At 39.9% G+C, this 19796-nt stretch overlaps 1 protein-coding gene across 1 annotated transcript in view; it reads right to left on the bottom strand.

The window, feature by feature from the left end:
- MRE11A (MRE11 meiotic recombination 11 homolog A (S. cerevisiae)) overlaps window positions 1–19530 on the bottom strand; it is a 23503-nt gene extending 3973 nt beyond the window's left edge. Inside the window, exons 1-14 of the mRNA XM_009999167.1 lie at window positions 19511–19530; window positions 18905–19037; window positions 15933–16093; window positions 15221–15308; window positions 14249–14390; window positions 12500–12614; window positions 10687–10872; window positions 10072–10243; window positions 9117–9197; window positions 8460–8586; window positions 6488–6591; window positions 4084–4257; window positions 2886–2948; window positions 890–1110 (exon numbers count right to left, since the gene is read on the bottom strand). Of these exons, the coding sequence (XP_009997469.1) occupies window positions 890–1110; window positions 2886–2948; window positions 4084–4257; window positions 6488–6591; window positions 8460–8586; window positions 9117–9197; window positions 10072–10243; window positions 10687–10872; window positions 12500–12614; window positions 14249–14390; window positions 15221–15308; window positions 15933–16093; window positions 18905–19037; window positions 19511–19530 (1787 nt within the window). The remainder of the gene's footprint in view (window positions 1–889; window positions 1111–2885; window positions 2949–4083; window positions 4258–6487; window positions 6592–8459; window positions 8587–9116; window positions 9198–10071; window positions 10244–10686; window positions 10873–12499; window positions 12615–14248; window positions 14391–15220; window positions 15309–15932; window positions 16094–18904; window positions 19038–19510) is intronic.
- Window positions 19531–19796: the final 266 nt, after the last annotated feature.

Genomic DNA, 19796 nt, shown 5'->3' with positions numbered 1-19796 from the left:
TAGGGAAAATAAACAGAATGCAAATTTGTTCAGTAGTTTGGGGTTTTCTCTCCCTCTATCATCACTGAACAGGAAGTCACTAAAACAATTACATTCCTCCTTACTCCTTCACTTGCTTCTTTGAATCAAAGCCCTCCTTACATGCAGATGAATGTCTGGGTCAAGCTCCACAGACACAGCCTCTGAACACACCCACCCTTGTTCCAATGGGATCACAACAGTGTTGGAGCACCTGCTCATGGAGCTAGTTTAAAGGCACTAACCAAAGCAGTCCTACAATGTCTTTGTTTCAACTCCTCCTGCTCCTAGACCTTGGGGCATTATTACTGAGCCAACTCAAAGGAGTATATTACTGCAAGACCCCAGCTTTTCTTTGTTTACTTTTATACATATTTACATAAAATGGAAGTATCACTGTAGAGTGCACAATCACACATAGCCAAGGAGCTATTTAATTAATTTTTCTTAGGAAACACTCCCCATTTTCTCAGTCACTAGAAACAATGAAGTCTCTCATAAATTGCATGAGGACAGAGACAATCTGTGCCTACTCTCCATACTGATCGAATGCATTACCTTTAGCAGTAACAAAGTTTTACTTCACTGCACAGACTTTCCCAATAATGCATCTTGTAAGAGTGAATTATGTTTCCACAGCTGGGAAGCCAGATATGTTTCTTTTAATGACCCTGTGAAAAAATCACTGTGACCTACAGACATGGCAAGAACAGTCAGCTGTACAGACATGATATCAAAAATATGTGTAAAGAATTCTTTTTTCCAGTAGTCCTTAAGCAACAAATTTCTACTTGATGGAAGCAACAGAAAAGTCATCTTCTGAAGAAAAACCTAAGTCAGTTACTGCAGTACAAACAATTTGAAGTTTTTCTTACCTCTTCCCCTTCGAGATGAACCTCTTGCTGTCGAATTTTGTCCTCTTGCACCTCTTGCTCTGCCTCTTGCTCGACCCCTTCCTCGGGTCACTGTCGAGGGAAGGACATCATCTGAATCACCAAAGCCTTTCATTCCTGTATCCATGAGTTCTTCATCACTGGAGGCTGCAACAAGAATTTCATCCTCTGATCTGTGGGCTCGAGCCCTGGTCATTGCCTGAAATGGAACAATAAGTGTTATAGAAAAAAGAATCTTAAATTATTAAATGCACAATTGTTAAATGCTAATAATAGAATCATCAAGGTTGGAAAAGACCTTCAAGATCATCAAGTCCAACTGTCCACCCTAGAAATCCCAACCACTAAACCATCTCCTGAAACACCATGTCCACCTGTTTTTTAACACCTCCAGGGACGGTGCCTCTACCACCTCCCTGGGCAGCCTGTTCCAATGCCTCACCACTCTTTCTGTAAAGAAATTTTTCCTAATAACCTATCTGAACCTCCCCTGGTGCAACTTGACCCCATTTCCTCTTGTCCTATCACTAGTCACTAGGGAGAAGAAACCAACACCCACCTCACCACAACCATCTCTCAGGTAGTTGTAGAGAGCTATGAGCTCGCATCCTCCCCTCTTCTCCACGCTAAACAGCCCCAGCTCCCTCTCCAGCACCTCAGTGTCCTTGCTATACTGTGATGCCCAAAACTGCACACAGTGCTTGAGGTTCTGCCTCACCAAGGCTGAGTACAGGGGCAGGATCCCCTCGCTGGCCCTGCTGGCCACACTATTCCTGATGCAGACCAGGATGGTGTTGTCCTTCTTGGTCACCTGGGCCCACTGCTGGCTCATGTTCAGCTGCTGTCAATCAGCACCCTCGGGTCCCTCTCTGCTGGGCAGCTCTCCAGCCACTCTTCCCCAAGCCTGTAGCACTGCCAGGGGTTGTTATGGCCAAAGTGCAGGACCCAACATTTGGCCTTACTGAAACTCATACAATTAGCCTCAGCCCACTGATCTGTTCAGATCCCTCTGCAGAGCCTCCCTGCCCTCAAGCAGATCGACACTCCCACTCAGCTTAGTGTCACCAGCAAACTTACTGAGGGTGCACTCTATCCTCATCCAAGTCATCACTAAAGATGTTAAACAGGAGCAGCCCCAGCACTGAGGCCTGGGGAGCACCACTTATGGGTGGCCACCAGCTGGGTTTAACTCCATTGAACACATCTCTTTGAACTTGGACGTCCAAACAGGTTTTTTATCAAGCAAGGCATGTGCACATCCAAGCCCTGAGCAGCCAGCTTCTCTAGGAGAATGCTGTAGGAAGCCTTGTCAAAAGTCTTGCTAAAGTCAGGGTACACAACATCCACCGGCCTCCCCTTGTCCAATATCATCATGATACATCATTCTAAACCATTGAGGCTTAGAAGACAACTAGTTCACATGAAGATATCTCAGATTAAGAGAAGTGATTCTCACCCCAGGTGAATTCCATTCCAGTACCACACCAATGCTATCAATGGCAATGCTCTTTGGAAAGACTTATGCAATCTCATATGAATCTCTGGGGGATCTAAGACTCTAAGATTGCTGATGAGGACAACAGTACCTAAAAGGTTTTCCAGTAATACCAGTTCATTCCTGTAGCATCACCCAATACTGCCTATCCACATGTCCACTGGTGGTCAGATCACAAACAGTCTAAGCAGACAGATCTCTGAATGTCACCTGCCTGGTCTAACCTCAGTTCAAAGCAGGAATAACTGAACATTCAGGTTCACAAATCCACACAAGAAAAGAGGTCTCAAAAGCCAAATCAACCTGTAGCTTAGGCACACATTATACCCAGGAGGATTTAAAAAATACTCACTAATGTTCCCTAGGCAGACAGGCACTTTTTGGCAAGGACAATGTTGAAGAATTGCTAAGTGACCTCACTCATATGCAGAAGCCACCATTGCATTCTTCAGTCTATGTTCAAAATTCAAAGATGTTACCTCACGGACTTCCTCATCCTCTTCTTCAGCATTCTTTTTTCTACTCTCCCTGAATTTTCGCACCTGAATAAAAAAAGAGTTCTCATCAGAAACCAGTTTATTTAACACAATAATCAAAACACAGGGAGTAAAAAGTCTTGATCACCAAACTATTAAGTCAAGCTCCTGTGAGAGGCAAAGAAGAGTGCAAGAATAACTGAGCAGTTTGTTTAGAGCCTTTTCATGTTGCCAGTTTAAGAATCTCATGTTGTCTTAATAACTGGAGTTACAACACTAGTAAGAAAAAACCTTGGAATTATGATGAAAAGCAGGAGATACTATGTTCAAGGGAAGGGTATACATAATTTGACAATAAAAGGACAATGAAATACAAATAACTGGAAGAGGTGAAAATGAAGAAGCAAGCTAGAAAACAATATTGAGACGATCAAAACATTGCAATACAGGTACAACTAAGAAAACTCAAACTTGTCAACTATGGAAAAAAATATGATGGGTGAGAGGGAAAAAAAATCCCAATGTGGCACAGAAACCCTATAAGCACTGGTTGTTTATGGTCTCTTTCAATCCCATATGAATTAAAGCAATCAGCAAGAAAACAGGTTGGTGCAATCTTCCTTCCCCCACCAATGCACAGTTAAGCTGCAGAACAACTTGTATAATGCTTGAATATTTCAACTGAATACATGGGCTGATGTGCAAGCTCAACATGTTGACAGAGAAGTCTATTAAGATCACCAAATACACACAAATCAGGTTTGTGTCTGGGAGTCCCCAAGCTGAAAGCAGTTAGGAGATAACAGAGTACCTGAGAGATAGCTTCCTTTATACTTGCCCTGTTCTAGTACTCTTCCCTAACCCAATATGAAAAAGCTAAGAGATTATATCTATCACCTTTCTCACACTGCATACATATATATATAGTTGTACATATATTAGACTGAAAGATCTCTTCTATGTATGCATGTACAAATAAAGTGAGATTCAGTACAAACACAGCTAAACCTCATTTTCCAATACAAGCTTCTCAACTACGATTCTGAAACTCCAGCACCATGTTTATTAATTCCAGAAAATGACCAGAGGCAGGTGTTGCACAGCTCAGCACATAAGTGGGTCTATTAAACCAGGTTTGAGCATGATTTTCTCTACTATGTCTTGACCTCTCATACAGAATTAACATATAACAGAATATTACCTCCTCATCTATTTTCTCTTCCTCTGCATCAGTGCGACGCTCCTTAAGAAACCTCTGTGTTTTTTCCAGTTGAAATTTCACCAGCTCTTCTATGGCATCTTTTTCCTCTTTGTCCACAAACTCCTGCACTGCTTCTCCCATTCCTCTTTCAGTTAGAAGTGAAAGCTGCACTTTCTTTATAATTGAGGAAAACATTTTGTTAAGAAGAATCTTCTGTCAAAGAAAGCGAGTAACATTCCTGCCATTTAAGATAAATATGACATTAAGTTGGTTCCAAAACCAGTAACATGCATTGAAAATGTTGATCAGAGAGAAGTGCAACAATAAGCAAATGTGTTACTCATTGTAATATAATTATATCCTCTTCCTGCTAGCATATCACACCTACTTACCATTTTCCAGACTTTAAAAAAATAGTTTCATATATAGTAAACCTGCTATTTAACAAAAATATGACATTAAGTTGGTTCCAAAACCAGTAACATGCATTGAAAATGTTGATCAGAGAGAAGTGCAACAATAAGCAAATGTGTTACTCATTGTAATATAATTATATCCTCTTCCTGCTAGCATATCACACCTACTTACCATTTTCCAGACTTTAAAAAAATAGTTTCATATATAGTAAAGGAACTGCGGTGTTAGTCACACCTAAAATAATTTGTCTGAAATGTATTGTGAGGAGAGAAGGTAAACTGTAGTCTTTCTCAGTTCCCCCCCTTTTTAAATTAAAGATCAACTTGGAGAGACATAAAAACACTATTAAAAACAGGCCCTCCATTATTACAGATGCTAAATTACTTAGTTTTACTATGGAACTCTAACATTAAAAGTTACAGAGCAAAGCAAATTATCATTATGAAGCCTTAAGAGCTATTAAGCAGAAGTCTACTCTATTGAAATGCAATTTTGTAAACACCAATAATTCTCACCTGTTCATCAAGTGAGATTATATTCATCAAGATATTCTACATTAAGCTATTACTACAGATACTAATTAGTAAAAGTAGCAGATGCTACTCATGGTGTTTTGCAGCCATTCTCTATTCTCCTTCCCAATACAGTAAGAGAATCTCTGAGAATGAAACCCCCATATGGACAGAAATGTTTAAACTGCAGCCTTTTTTGTCTGTAAACAATTTCTTAATAAGCATTACATGGTTTTGATCCTTCCAGATGTCCTTTAGAAACTGTTTTGAGGGTTGCATCAGAAGCATAAAACCTTCCCTGAAATAATGCTGTGCAGAGGATTAAGTTTTACAGCTATCATAAAATAAGAAGTTTACAAAACCATGAGACAAGCATCTCAGGAGTGACTGATTGCAATGATGCAGAACACTCATGTTGACTGTCAGCAATTAAATTTTCTTCCAAAGGAAAAAAAGAAAAAAAGCTTGCTAAAGAGACAAACAGCAGTGACTTTAAATCCCAGGCCTCAGCTTATCAGCAACACTGGAACTGAACAGTCTGTTATTTGTTAGACATTTTTTTGTCTAACATGTTTTGAACATCCAGCTACAGCCTTGTGCCACCTCAGGGTCCAAGGACATTTCTCTAATCAGACAAGATCAGGTGTCTAGCAAAGCCTGAAGCACAAAGTATCTTAACACAACGTTTAAGATCCCTGTCATCATATGGGGGCACCATATGTTTTCCTCTCTTCTTTATTTCATTACCAGTGTTAACTTAGCACGTATTGTAGCACAAATTATCCGCCTACTGCAATACTGCCCAGAACACCAAGGGATTCTTTCAGGTCTTCCCAGATGCTGAGCTGCTGAAGCAGGCCTCAAATGCAGGGACCAGTAACTGAGATGTTTATACAAGACCAAACAAGCTGGGAGGACAGTCTAACAGGGACAATTTTATTGAATAAAGGAGGAAAAGAGATTAAAAGCAAAACTTGTTTTTCATAGAATAATACAGTGCCCTGTCTTGGACACTGCTACTCTTCCCCATGGAATTTAGGGGTGGCACACATTTGAAGAAGTACCTACCCCTAAACCTGTGTTCCCTCTCATATGCAGAGGGCAAAGAGCCCTTCCAGGGTGTGGTTTATGCCATTCTAATGCTAACACCTAACCTGTGTATAAGGTTGGGCAAGGTGATTTTCCTCCTGTTAGAACATCATTTAGTAAAGGGCAGATACTGCAAGTCCACAGAGTTATAATGTTCTCAAACCAGAACGTGTTCACACACCCTATACAATCTATATACAACAGTCAGTTGTTAACCTATTACATATACTTTATACAGGAATTCGCACACAGTTATGAAGGAAAAAAATTCTCTTCTTGGTGAATGTCAGTCTTTTCAGGGCACACTACTTTCATAAGGAAAGGAAAAATAAAAAAAGATAAACCAATATATTCCATTTAAAAAATCATAAAAGGTAGAAAGATACCTTCTCTGCTGTCTGAAAATACTGCTTTACAAGGTCTTCCACCCTCAGTGTCATCCCCTCAGAAGAAGGTCTGCTAACGAGCTTTCCAAAATTAAGATCATTGTCTAGAATAGAAAAGCACAGGGGCACTATTACCCATGTTTGCAGCCTTTAATTATTACCACACTATTGACAGGAATAAGAAAAAAGGTTAATACAGACTTCTTCAGAATTGTGGTGCTTTTTGCATGTAAAGGGTTTTTTGTTCTAACTGTAGAGTCTATTGTCTGGAAATACAAGTAAACATAATGGACACAACAGTTACACAACTCCACCTCTAGCAGGCACAAAGTGTTCTTCTAACTACTAGTGTCTGGAATTACAAATTGAACTCTGTGTCCTGAAATTTATTATAATTGAACTCTAGATGCTCACAAATGGAAGAAAAATCAAAGAACTCATCAAAGCACAAGGGTTTTTTATAAGTAACTCTGCTACTAGAGCACAAATTTTCCTCCAAAGCACACTGTCTGATTTTCAGTGGAAAACGTTCATAGCTCATTACAGCTGCCCCCCATTCACAGGCAGCAAGGTAAGAAGGACAGAAGAATAAAAGGGATAATGAACCAAGGTTACCACATACCACACAAATGAATAAAAAGACACAACAAACTACCTCCAGACATCTGCCACATGAAAGCCCAAAACATGCCTTTGTTAGCTTTGTTATATAAGCAGCTATGACAAAAGAAACAGTAACAAGTCCTGCACTTACCAATTCTTAATAACACCTCTACCAAAGCACACCATTATGTGCACAGGTACTGAACATTTTGATTGCTTTATTTGCCACCTCCCTTGTATGAGAGATCTAAATAAAGCAATGCAAAGAACTATGGTATTCTTTTTATATTCCCTTCCTGAAGCTGAGATGCACACAAAGTAGGAAAATTACAATGTATTGATGAAACATGGTGACAGATGCAGCAGCTATCTTGTATTCTGAAAATGTGAAATGACATCAGTTTTAAAAAATCCCCACAAAGCAAAATAAACAAGACCTTACAGCATAATTTAAAAAACCTCACTGAAAGCAGTTCTTATTAATGAAATATGATGGTTTGGACTTTATAAAACTGACAGTGTGACTAAAAACTGTCAGTGGAACTGGTGTGCTTAGAATGCCCTAGCATGAAATATTAAGTTCTTTAGCGCAGTATGTTCTTCTGCAAGCTGCATTTCATTAGTGACTACTACAGATCCAGTATCTGGGCAATATCTATTAACCATTATTTTTTTAAAAATAACCATATTAAAAATTCTAGGCACAGTGAGAAATGCTACAACAGTAACAACTGTTATTTCTTTTGCACAAATGCTTCAATGGAGACACACCTGGAGCAGACAAGCCAAGAGGACCTCATATACATGATTAGTCAGGGCAAACAAAATGCTGTCCTACATTCAGACTTTTTTTTTTTTTTTTCCAATCTACAAACATCTCTCAAACCCATCCCCTCCATTACTAATTTATGCATAAACAATTAATTACTGCAGCAATACAATTAAAAAACAAAGGGAAAAAGCCAACACCCATTTCTTTTCCTGCAGTGTCCAAAATCAATCATGTCCTTCTGAGAAGTCTCAGGAGTGAGATTTTTAATGCCCTTCATGGAAATTATCAAAGAACAATGGAATAACTCAGTCTGCTATGGGACTGTATGTATAAGTAAGGTCTGAGGACAAAGAAGAAGGAATTACTTATTAATAACTGTCAAAAGATGTTGTGCTGAACATCAGAATTTTAGCCAAATCTGGAAATAGAACAGAAACACTTGTGCAATATATACACTTAAATGAGTCTATGCACCATTACTCCTTCTATAGCACATTAGACGGTAGACACCAAGCTTTTCCAAATGCTGGGTAACAAAACAAAGGATGAAGAATGAAAATCAAGGAAAGCCAATGATTCCTTTTTTTTTATTATTACCATTTTTCTCTTTTTGTTCACGATGCCTGAAAAAGTGTATGATGTCTTTGGGATTAGCCACCCTATCCATGTACTTCTGGCTGAAACGATGGACACTGAATGGCTCAAAACCACCAGTATAATCAACCTAAGAGATGGAAGGAAAAATTTAAACATGAAACAAACAGAAATGGAAACAAACACAAAACAAGATGAGTTAAAATAAAAAGTAAGTCAACCTAAAATTAATGCTTTACTCTGCATACTACGCAGAATAGTTAACGGTCAGTACTAGTTAATAATGTTAGCAAAACAGCTATTAACAGCTCAGATTCATAATTTATTCCTACCTTGTGCCATTTACTAATCTTCAGGAAAGTTTCCATAAGTTAGGCTAGGAACAAACAATATAACTTAAGAAGAACTTATCTGTAAAAATCCACTTTTGATGACCTTACTCAGACTAGCAGTGAAATAATTTATGACCAATTTTACCCTTTATCATGGAATACCAGTTCTACCACAAGTAAACAGGAGCATAATACAAAGGTGATTTATATTTGCCTGTACATAGTAAGAAATTTTACATATTGTGTGCTTATGCAAAAAGCATGACTTTGCTTAGAAACTTTTCAGAGTGAACCTTTAAAACAAAGCAATGCAAGATTTATTTCTTACTCTCAATCTTATGAGAGGCTTCTCTGGCTGGCGTGGATTTCCCAAGCGTTCTCTTTCTGCATTGTCCAGCATCAATTCAACCTGTCAAGCAGAATTATAAATTCAGCTCCACTTTGTTCTCTTACAGATGCCTGAACCCTCCAAGTATGACTTGAAATACATCCAGATGCAGAGAGGAGCTATTAAAATAAGTAATTATAGGATGTGTTCTCATTCCAGAACACATAGAGTACAAGTATCCAGTCAAAGGCCTTAAGATTGAATGAGAAAAAAAGTTACAATTAAAGGCTTCTCATTCCGATACAGAGTAGTTCAGCAGTATTTACATCCTTGATCGCTCTTACTATGTTACTTTATATCCGTTGTCCTTTGCTAAATTCCTAGTTGCAGGGAAAGACAGGAAGAGACTTACACAGCCTTAACAACCAAGAAGAATTAATCGTAGAATCATAGAAAGGTTTGAGTTGGAAGGGACCTTAAAGATCATCTAGTTCCAATTCCCCTGCATGGGTAGGGATGCCTCCCACCAGATCGGGTTGCTCAGAGCCCCATCCAACCTGGCCTTGAACACTTCCAGGGATGGGGCTTTAAACCTGCTTAGTTACTTCTGCCACCTCACACTGGCTCTCAGGATTTAGCTGTATGGATTTATGTTGGATCCAAAGTGCACATCCAGCACTGCCCTGCTCTTAGGTAGAAGTTTTTACACAGAGATGATCTAGACCCCCAAACAGCAGTTCCAGTCTACTTTAATACGTTCTTCCAAGTCAAGGAATCTGGAAGCCAAGGCTGCAGTGAATATACAGAAATTAGCTTCCTATGGAAACACTAAGTTTGTCTCAGATAATATGGGGCAAGACACAAGATTTTCACCTTCCAGGTTCAAAATCAGTCACAGGTCCCATTTGCTGTCCATACACTGCTCTCCATATATGCTGTTAGCATTACAAGTTACCTTTTCCATGCAGAATCCTTGTATTGCCTGCGTTACTTTAGGATTGTCGGGATTAAAAAGATCTGGATGATCAGCTAGAACAATATCTTCCATGTGGAAAGTTCTCACTGTCTCTAGAGCAATCTTCTGCATTTTCATTTTCTTCCCTTTAACACGCAGCAAACCGATGTGCCTAGAGGGAGAAAGGTAACTTACTAGAAGATAAACTTAAGAGAACTAAAGTATAAAGACTTGTTTTAAGTTCATGGTTACTTTTCAGGAACAAAATTTTAAAAGCTATAGGAAGTTCATGGATCTGTACTTCAGGATTGGCCCTGCCAAACTTCATTTATTTTAAATTTAGACTGTGTTTGTCCCACACACAAGCATATATACATAGTTCTCTGTATTCCCGTTTACCAGGTTGCAACTCCTCTTAGATTAGTTCCAGCTGCTTCAAATGTTAGGTTTAATCTTCAGTAAAGCAAACGTTACTCTAGCACTGATTCTATCTACTTCATTTCTGATGCCACACTCTGAAGCTTGTCTTCCCTTTAACACAAGTCCTTTCACAACACAATACACAAGAGATATAAAGCAAGGGATAAACAAGAACAAAAATAAAAGATCACACACTTCTTGACAGCTTCTCCAGGGGACAGAGATGTCACCACTGAACTTCCTGGCTGAGAAACATAGAAACTCTGCTGTCCATTTTGGAATGGAGCTATTTTGCACTCATGTTCATGACCCCACACAACAAGATCAATAAAGTCATCTAAAAACTGCTCTGGAATGTAATTGGTAGCTCCATGTTTGCTCCTGTTTAAGAAAAAAGAAAAATAATTAAAATGTGTATAGTCATGGGTGGACAAGAGGGGGGTGAAGGAGGAGAAAAACATCAGTGTAATTGAGGGTGACATGGCAACTCCAGCAAAAACACCTGAGGTACACTTCATATCAAGTACTCTTCAAATTTATTCCTTACACAATTGTTTAAAGTGTTTGGTTAAACAAAAAGACAATCTACACAGCTCATTCTCTTCTGCTCCCCTCCTTTTATTTGGCTCTCCCTTTTCATACTTGGCTTGTAGGACTTCAGGGTTTTTTTCCATATGAATGCTTTTTATATAGAAACTAGTGACCTTATTTTTTGTTGTTCTGTTTTGTATTTAAATGGTGGGGTAAAACCCACCAAATTAAACAGACATGGGACACACCACTTCCCATCCCAACAGGAGATGGAGGAGTGAGATTCTTCAGCCTCCTGGACAGGGATCAGCACACAGGGTTATCTGAATTGTCCTCATTTCAGCTGGGACAGAGTCAATTTTCTTCCTAGTAGTTGATACAGTGCTGTGTTTTATATTTAGTATGAGAATATTTAGAATGCACTGATGTTTTAGTTGTTGCTATGTAGTGCTTATCCTAAGTCAAGGATTTTTCAGCTTCCCATGCCCTGCAAGAAAGCAGGTGCATAAGCTGCTGAGAGGGAACATTGCCAGGACAGCTGACCTCAGCCAGCCAAAAGGATATTCCATACCATAGGACATCATGTTCAATATATAAACTGGGGCAGTTGGCCAGGAGGGGCAGATCACTGCCTGGGAACTGACTGTGCATCAGTCTGCAGGTGCTGAGCAATGGCACTGGGCATCACTTGCTTTTGTTCCTTGGTTTTTATTTCTCTCCCTCTTTTTGTAGTCTTCCTTTTAATTACTATTACTACTGTATTTTATTTCAATTATTAAACTGTTCTTATCTCAACCCATGCATGGATTTTCTCTCTTGATTCTCCTCCCCATCCCACTGGGGAAGGGAGAGGAGTGAGCAAGCTGCTGTCTGGTTCTTAGTTGCCAGCTGGGGTGAAACCATGACAGATGTATTTGTTTACTTCTGCCTCACCATTACGAGTGTTGAGGAATGCCCTCTTATTCAAGAAAAATTATAAGAAAGGATTTGAAAAATAACTGCCTGTTTCCACTACCACTGCTGGAAGAGGCAGGGAGAACACATGCTGCCCATCCTCTGTTCATGAGAAGCTGTAAAGTAGAGCAGTGCACGTGAAGATAAGGTATTTGTCAAATTATGGTTCAAACGAGGGAAGAAAATACAACATGAATTTTAATGCTATTTCAGCTCTAACAAGTGGACAAGACTTAACTATATGCATATCACACTATAAACCCTCCACTGTCCCTAACTGCTACAGTTTGGGAAGACAGTTTCCAACTTTTCTAGCTCATTCATTTCAATTATTTTCTTTCATGATTCCCCTGTGAGAAGAGCTCTAAAACAATGTTTTTGTTAGGGAAAATCTTGAGAAAGCAGTTACTCACAAGAAGCACCAACTAGCATGGATGGGTTTCTTAACTAATCCTTTTCAAGGGGGTTTAATGAAATAACACAGTAAGTTTAATAGTCACCATAATTCATTCAATACTGTTACCTATTTTGATGAATCACAAACAAGTTAAACCAACTATCTTCATCTTCCTTTGGTCTCAGCATGGTTACTTGCTTATTGACAAACATACGATACAACCTCTCATCTGGAATAGCTCCTGGAGTGTATACAATAGACCATTAAATCATTTTTGTATGGTAAACCCATGATATTTTACAGCATTTTTATTAGCAACTCTATAAAAAAGAGCATAAAGAACACAACTTTGTGGCAAGATCAGAATTTTATTTTCATGACTTAACAAGTCTGAGGCATGATTACGAATTTGAACAGATCTAAGTATAAATTGGCTATTTCACTAGATAGACTTCTGAAAATGAGACATTTTAACAGAAAATCCACCCTTAAAAAACTGCTAAAAGCAGTTTAATCAACCACATCCAGTTTAAGACCTCTTGTCAGTTTTCTGTGCCAAACAACTAACTATGGGTACAATTGAAAATATTAGAAAAGGTGTTTTCTTTCTTGTTGACAGAGTAAAAGTGTATTTTGTTATAAGGTGGAGTCTAAAAACAGATACTCCTGAATAGAGATGGAGTTCTTAAGCATACTTTGACATTCTCTTCAAAACTAGAAATAAACCATGAATAATGCAAAGTCTGTGCTTTCTCGCACAGCACAGAAAAGTCTGAAGTGCTTCTGAACTTTTTGTCACTGATTGTTTCTACCAAGGGAACAAAAAAAACTCCAAACTTTCCATACCCAGGGTTCATGATGCATTTAAATAAAATCCCATATTTTGTATAAGCACTTTCTAAATGAGAGAAAGTCAAGAGGGTGTGTAATCCTGGCACAAGCTCAAAGAAACATCTCATGAACACTCTCATGACTACTTGAGAAAGTTGTTGCACTTCCCAGAAAACATTTTGGATATTACAAATTCAAATGCTTTTTGAAAACTGTCATATTTTGCTATTAAAACCCTCACTACTAATGCTTAGAACACCTAGCAAGCTTTTGAAGTATCTCATTACAGGCATAAAATCACAGCCAACTAGGACTTACAGCTATAAAATTGCTTGGAAATAAGTGTTTAAGCACTCGTGACTGGACATAAAGTAAGGGGGAAAGATAAGAACTTAATATTCAAATTCTCTATACAGAAAGCAGTCAAACATAACCATCCTAAGTAAGAAGAGAGGGTAGAGGGGAATGTAGAGGAGAAAACTGAAAGGGACAAACTGAAGTTGAAAACCCACCATAGAACAGCTTTGAAATATGAAGCTCTTCATAAATTTCTTTAAAAGGTTACCTGTGACAGATGTTACTATGAACCACTTGGGACAGACATGTCAGACATAAGGTTTCTGCTCAGTTTATGGTTTGAAATAGAACCAAAGTGGCACGTGAACACACAGTGTCTAAATTGTACCTAAACAGGAAGAAGTAAGCTACACACAGACCAGTGAGAATTCAAGAGTGTGATTGCCCTAACAGAATACTCAGGCAGTATCTATGGCTCACTCGAGCAGGGTTCAGGTAAGACCAACAAATATATAGAAACAAAGTTATTGAGGGATTTATTTTAAAATAAGAAAAAAAGGAAAGGAAAAGACCTGTTGGCTGGTGGCAATGCAGCAGGAGGAGAAACCTGACACTGCCACAGAACTGCTACATGTTAATTTAGCGTTACTTAGACCTTCATGTTTGTTGCAGCACTAGGTGTTTAGACCAACTGAGCTACAGTAACACATGAACAGTCTTGCCAGATTCTGGCAGACTAGTACTTACCCAAGCCATACAAAGCAATTTTTGTCCTGCCCTTACGCAATAAAATAGGACTAATATCTATTTTCTCCACAGAAGATGAACGTCCAAAGTGATTCAACAATCCCGCACAGCTTAAAATATCCAATGCACACAGTGCATCTGCCTGTAGAAAATATTACAAAACAAAGATAAAAACTTCCAACAGAACCATTGAAGTCTAAGTTAGTAACTTGTGCAGTTGAAAAAACTGGTCACATATATTAGCTTGTCTTTTAGTCCTCAGGGGTACAGAAGCAAATCCCTTTTCCTTACAAGTCTTGCTTCATTTGAACAACATGAAATTAAACATTTCATCACTAGAAAAAAAACACCCAAACCAAAACAAAACCCCACAAACAGCTGAAGTCTTCATAGTAGGTCCGAAGTTTAACTCCTTTTGCTAAACTACTCAATGATAAGCTATTTGATATAAAACACAAAACTACTAATCCAGCACATGGGCTTTCCTTCTTTCTACATGTCCTTTTTCTGCTCAGTTTTAGTTGATTTTTAAACCAGCATTTGATCATTACTTGATTATCTTCCTTTAAAACATGACACATATCATTTGCATAAGCACAAGTCAAAGTATCAAAATTCTTTTTTAAGAAAAAAGCTTTCAGTCTCTACAGATAGAACTTGGTTTAGAACCTTCCTGAAAGGCGGCCACTTCTTGGCATGAAAAGTGATTATGTTCTCAATGACAGAAATCTATGTCAATTAAGCATTTAAAGGCAGTTCATATGGACCCCTTAACTACACTCTTTTTTAATGTCACACTCAACTTTTTGTCCTAATAGTTCCTAAGTCACACACACAAAATACTTACATGAAGAGTGGAGCAACTGACTAAAACTAGCCTGTTCTCCAAGAACTGTATTTCTATACAAGTTTCTATTTCTACAATATTATTTTTGTAATACAACAGTATAGTACAATTATGATAATAATTACCCCTGTGGGATCATCATGATTGCCATGAATACTGAAAATCGGAATTGAAATGTTGAGATTTCTGTCCTGATAATTCACCCATGGAAACCTGAACAAGAAGAAGAAAAAAAGTTTAACTACATCTGCAAATTTGTGGACAATTCCCAATATTCTCTTCACATTAATGTCATCACAAATGCACCATGATGGCAGCACAAGCGAGTACTGAGTGATGAATAAGCTTAAGCTGTACAGCAAGATTCTCACTGGTGGAGTGGAATGGCAATTCCCAGTTGGAACAGGGTAGCAAAAAGATCCTGTTTTTTTAGAGCAAGCCCACGAAAAGATTTGTACATGTTGTGTGGTGGTATGTGCAACAGCAGCAGACTGGGCTGTACAACCTTTGGTTACACAAAAAGAGCTTCACTGATTTTACCACAGCAATTAATGTAAATTGGTTTACTTGCCTTGTACTTGCAGAATGGAAACTATGTGTTACATAAATGTACCAATGTCACAACACATTGAGGAGTTTTTAAAAAAGTTGTGGGACTTTCTTTATAGACTTAGATTATAAAAGATGATAGGTGAGGTCATCCTGAATACTGTTCTACACAAACTGGCCTACAACTTCAATGTTCTGTTCACAGAGAATTTAAATAATAAAAATCACAACACGTTCACCCAATACACAAATCAAACCTTACACCATAATTTACAGCAACATACTTACTTGCTACAATGAAAATTAACTGCCTGATCACTTAAAATTTCAAACTGAACAGGACGATCACCCATGCAGTATTTTCTTAGTGACTCCAAACAAGAGTGTACTGTTTTTCTGGAAGGTTTGTTTTCATGAAAAAGGTCTCCACCTAATAAAACAAAGTCCACCTGTATGGAACAAAAAGCACTATTACTTTTAGACAACTTTATGTATTACCTTGAAATACTTTTAAGCAAATTATTTAAATTATTTCTTATAAGGAGTTACACATCTGGAGTTCCTCATATCTGGACTTCTAAGTAAAACAAGTTGGCAGTTGCAGACAGTGTGTACTTTCCTCATGAAACAAACATTAAGTAAATTATTCATTAAAACAAAAACAAATGCAAAAATACACATTTATCAAGTGCTATGGGAGAAAACAACTGATAGTATTGAAAAATATACCAGTGAAGTGTTTTAATAAGGGTCTCCAGAGGCTGCTGAACTCTTCTTTGACAGGCATGAAGACATTATCTTTTCATTGCTGTGGTACTTAGTGGGAAGAAACCTAGGTAGCTATCACAATATTACTCTGAGAAAGTCATAGCTGCACTTTCTGTAGATATTTAGCTTTTGAAAAAGCATTTGGAAAAAAATTGACATTAAAATTACAAAAAAAATTTTGACTAAGAAACATTCAATCTTTAAAACCAGAAAAAAAACCCACTTTAACCTTTCTAACTCTTTTTTCTATTTTCTGAGTTGTCTGAAGACTTTCACAGAATGACAGAACCATCATGGTTGGAAAGAACCTCTAAGATCACCAAGTCCAACCAACAGTACAAAAACCCCACAACCTTGGCCACTAGAGCATGTCCTGAAGTGGCCAACAGGGAGGGGATTCTGCCCCTCTGCTCTGGTGAGGCCACCCCTGAGCTACTGTGTATAGCTCTGGAGCCCTCAGCACAGGAAAGACACAGAGCTGTTGGAGAGGGTCTAGAGAAGGCCCACAGAGATGATCAAAGGGCTGGAGCACCTCTGCTACGAAGACAGGCTGAGAGAGTTGGGGCTGTTCAGCCTGGAGAAGGCTCTGGGGAGACCTTACAGCATCTTCCAGTACTTGAAAGGGGCTACAGGAAAGCTGGGGAGGGACCTTTCATCAGAGAGGGTAGTGATAGGACAAGGGGTAATGGTTTTAAACTGAGAGTGGGAGATTCAGGTTAGACATCAGGAAGAAATTCTTCACTATGAGGGTCATAAGGTGCTGGAATAGGTTGCCCAGAGCAGTTGTTGATGCCTCTCCCTGGAGGTGTTTAAGGCCAAGTTGTATGAGGCTTGTGCAGCCTGCACTAGTGTGTGGTGTCCCTGCTCATAGCAGGGAGGCTGGAACCTGATGATCTTTAAGGTCCCTTCCAACCTTAACCATTCTATGATTTTATGAACCTCCCTGGGCAGGTTGTTCCAATGCCTGACCACTGTTCCAGTATAAAATTTCTTCCTAATATCCAATTTAAACCTCCCCTGCTGCAACGTCAGGCCACTTCCTCTGGTTCTTTTGGTATTTACTTGGGAGAAGAGGTCAGCACCCACCCCTCTACAACTTCCTTTCAGGCAGTTGTAGAGGTCTCCCCTCAGCCTCCTTTTCCCAGACTAAACATCCCTAGTTCCCTCAGCCACTCCTTGTATGACTTGTTCTTCAGACCCTTCACCAGCTTGGTAGCTCTGCTCTTGGACATGCTCCAGCACCTCAATGTCATTCCTGCAGTGAGGGGCCCAGAACTGCACAGAGCGCTCGAGGTGCAGCCTCACCAAGGCTGAGCAGAGGGGCAGGATCACCTCCCTGGTTCTGCTGGCCACACTATTCCTGATACAGGCCCTCTTGGCCACCTGGGCACACTGCTGGCTCATGTTCAGCTGCTGTCAATCAGCACCTCCAGGTCCCTCTCTGCTGGGCAGCTCTCCAGCCACTCCTCCCCAAGCCTGTAGTGCTGCCAGGGTTATTGTGACTGAAATGCAGGACCTGTGAGGGACCAGCCATCAGGACCTATTTTGTGAAATGGTGTCCAAACCCCATTGTAGCCCCTGGAACAAAGTCTCATATGCAGCCCAAAAGGCCTGCTTGGGAGGATGGAGACTGCAGGAATGGCCTGAATAGGGCCTCAGGCCTACATAGATGAGACAAAGATTGAGGGGTGGAGGGGGGTAGGTCCACTCCAGCTGCTCACACATGTATGGCTCAATCACATGTACTCGTGAAATCAAGATTCTAGACCTCAAGATTCTGTCTCTCCTCCCCCCCTGCCTTTTATCTTCTGTTATGTGTTATTTGTTATAAACAGACCTTGTGTGTCGCTGCACCTTAAGCTGATCGAGGGGCATTGGACCGTCACACATTTACTCTCTGTGGGGAAAGACCAGGTCTGAGAGAAGGATTTTGAGCCCAGCCACACCTCTGCTCCTCTCTGAAGGAAGTCTAGAAAGCAAGGGGGTTCACTCCTCATCTCCCTGGGCTGCCCAGTCTGAGTTGTGACACATACAGGACTGGATCCAGCCACACCTGGCTCCTCTATTGCAGCAGGAGTTTAGAAAGCAAGGGGGTCCAGATCTAACCTTCCGGGGTTATTAAATCCTGGCCGTGTCAGGACCCAATATCTGGCCTTACTGAACCTCATGCAATTTGCCTTGGCCCATTGATCCAGCCTGTCCAGATCCCTCTGCAGAGCCCTCCTGCCCTCAAGCAGATCAACACTCCCATCCAGCTTAGTGTCATCTGCAAACTTCCTGGGGTGCACTCTATCTCCTAATCCAGATCTTTGATATACTGTAAAGGCATCACTCTCTCCTATCATTTTCCCTTCTGGCAGTGTCGAACCCTCTCTAAATACCACTAGAAGGGGTGTAGACAATCTGTAAACACCATTAATGCAACCAGGGTCACAGGCTGGAATATATTTTTTACAGTCTGACTCCTTCACTTTCCAAAAAGCAGAACTTACTTCGTTTTTATGAGCATGATCCAGAATCTCATTTAAAGTTACAAAGGTATCATTTCCACGCACTGGATCCTTCTCCAAATAGCCAAGGTGAATATCAGTAGCAATCAGTATTTTAAAGGTATCATCATCATCCCTAAATAAGACAGGAAAACTTTATGTTAGCAGTTAACTTCAGAATTTCAACACAGACTTGATTAAGGTAATTTGTTCTGTCTGGAGTTATTAAATATACACAGGAAATTTGCTTTAAAACCTTATAAAAATATAATTCCTCTAACAATCTCAAAATATTTCTCAACTTTTATTGCAAATAGCACTTCACCACACCAAACAGTTTGGACACTTGGTTACCCCAGTCAGCCTGCTCTTGGCTGCAACCATCTCTATCTAATGAAAAACTGAAGAATCCTTTGTGTGTTTCCTGCCTTTGCAAAGATTTGGTTAACGAACACTTCATTTCTCCCTTTGCACTAGTCATCTACACTTGGACAAAAGCAGGTGTGATGATCATAAGGACCTGAGACAAAACAGAAACGATGCCCAGAGTCCTGAACCTGCTGCAAACATTCACAGGACTTGCTGCCTGGTGAGACAACAGGAGCTTACTGTGAGCTGAGGGCACTCATCTTGGCGCCAGGACTCCTCCCAGAAAGGCTCTGGACACAGCTCGGGAAGTCAGGCCAGGAAGTCAGTTTCTGCCTCTACAGCTGCTGTGTGAAGCCTAAGAGAGAAAAACAGAGACTGATTAGAACGGAGGGGGCCATGAGCAGTTACCCGGCCTTTTACTGGGAATTCCTGCTTGCAGGAAACCCCTGAAGGAAAGACCCGCGCTTGGTTTAACCACGCGCTGCCGCCCCGGGCACGCGGCCGCGCCGGGGCCTGTCACGCCGGG

The sequence above is a fragment of the Chaetura pelagica genome, unplaced genomic scaffold (genome assembly GCF_000747805.2).
Source record: "Chaetura pelagica isolate M959 unplaced genomic scaffold, ChaPel_1.0 scaffold100, whole genome shotgun sequence".
Classification (NCBI taxonomy): Eukaryota; Metazoa; Chordata; class Aves; order Apodiformes; family Apodidae; genus Chaetura; species Chaetura pelagica.
This window is presented reverse-complemented; position numbering and strand designations above follow the sequence as displayed.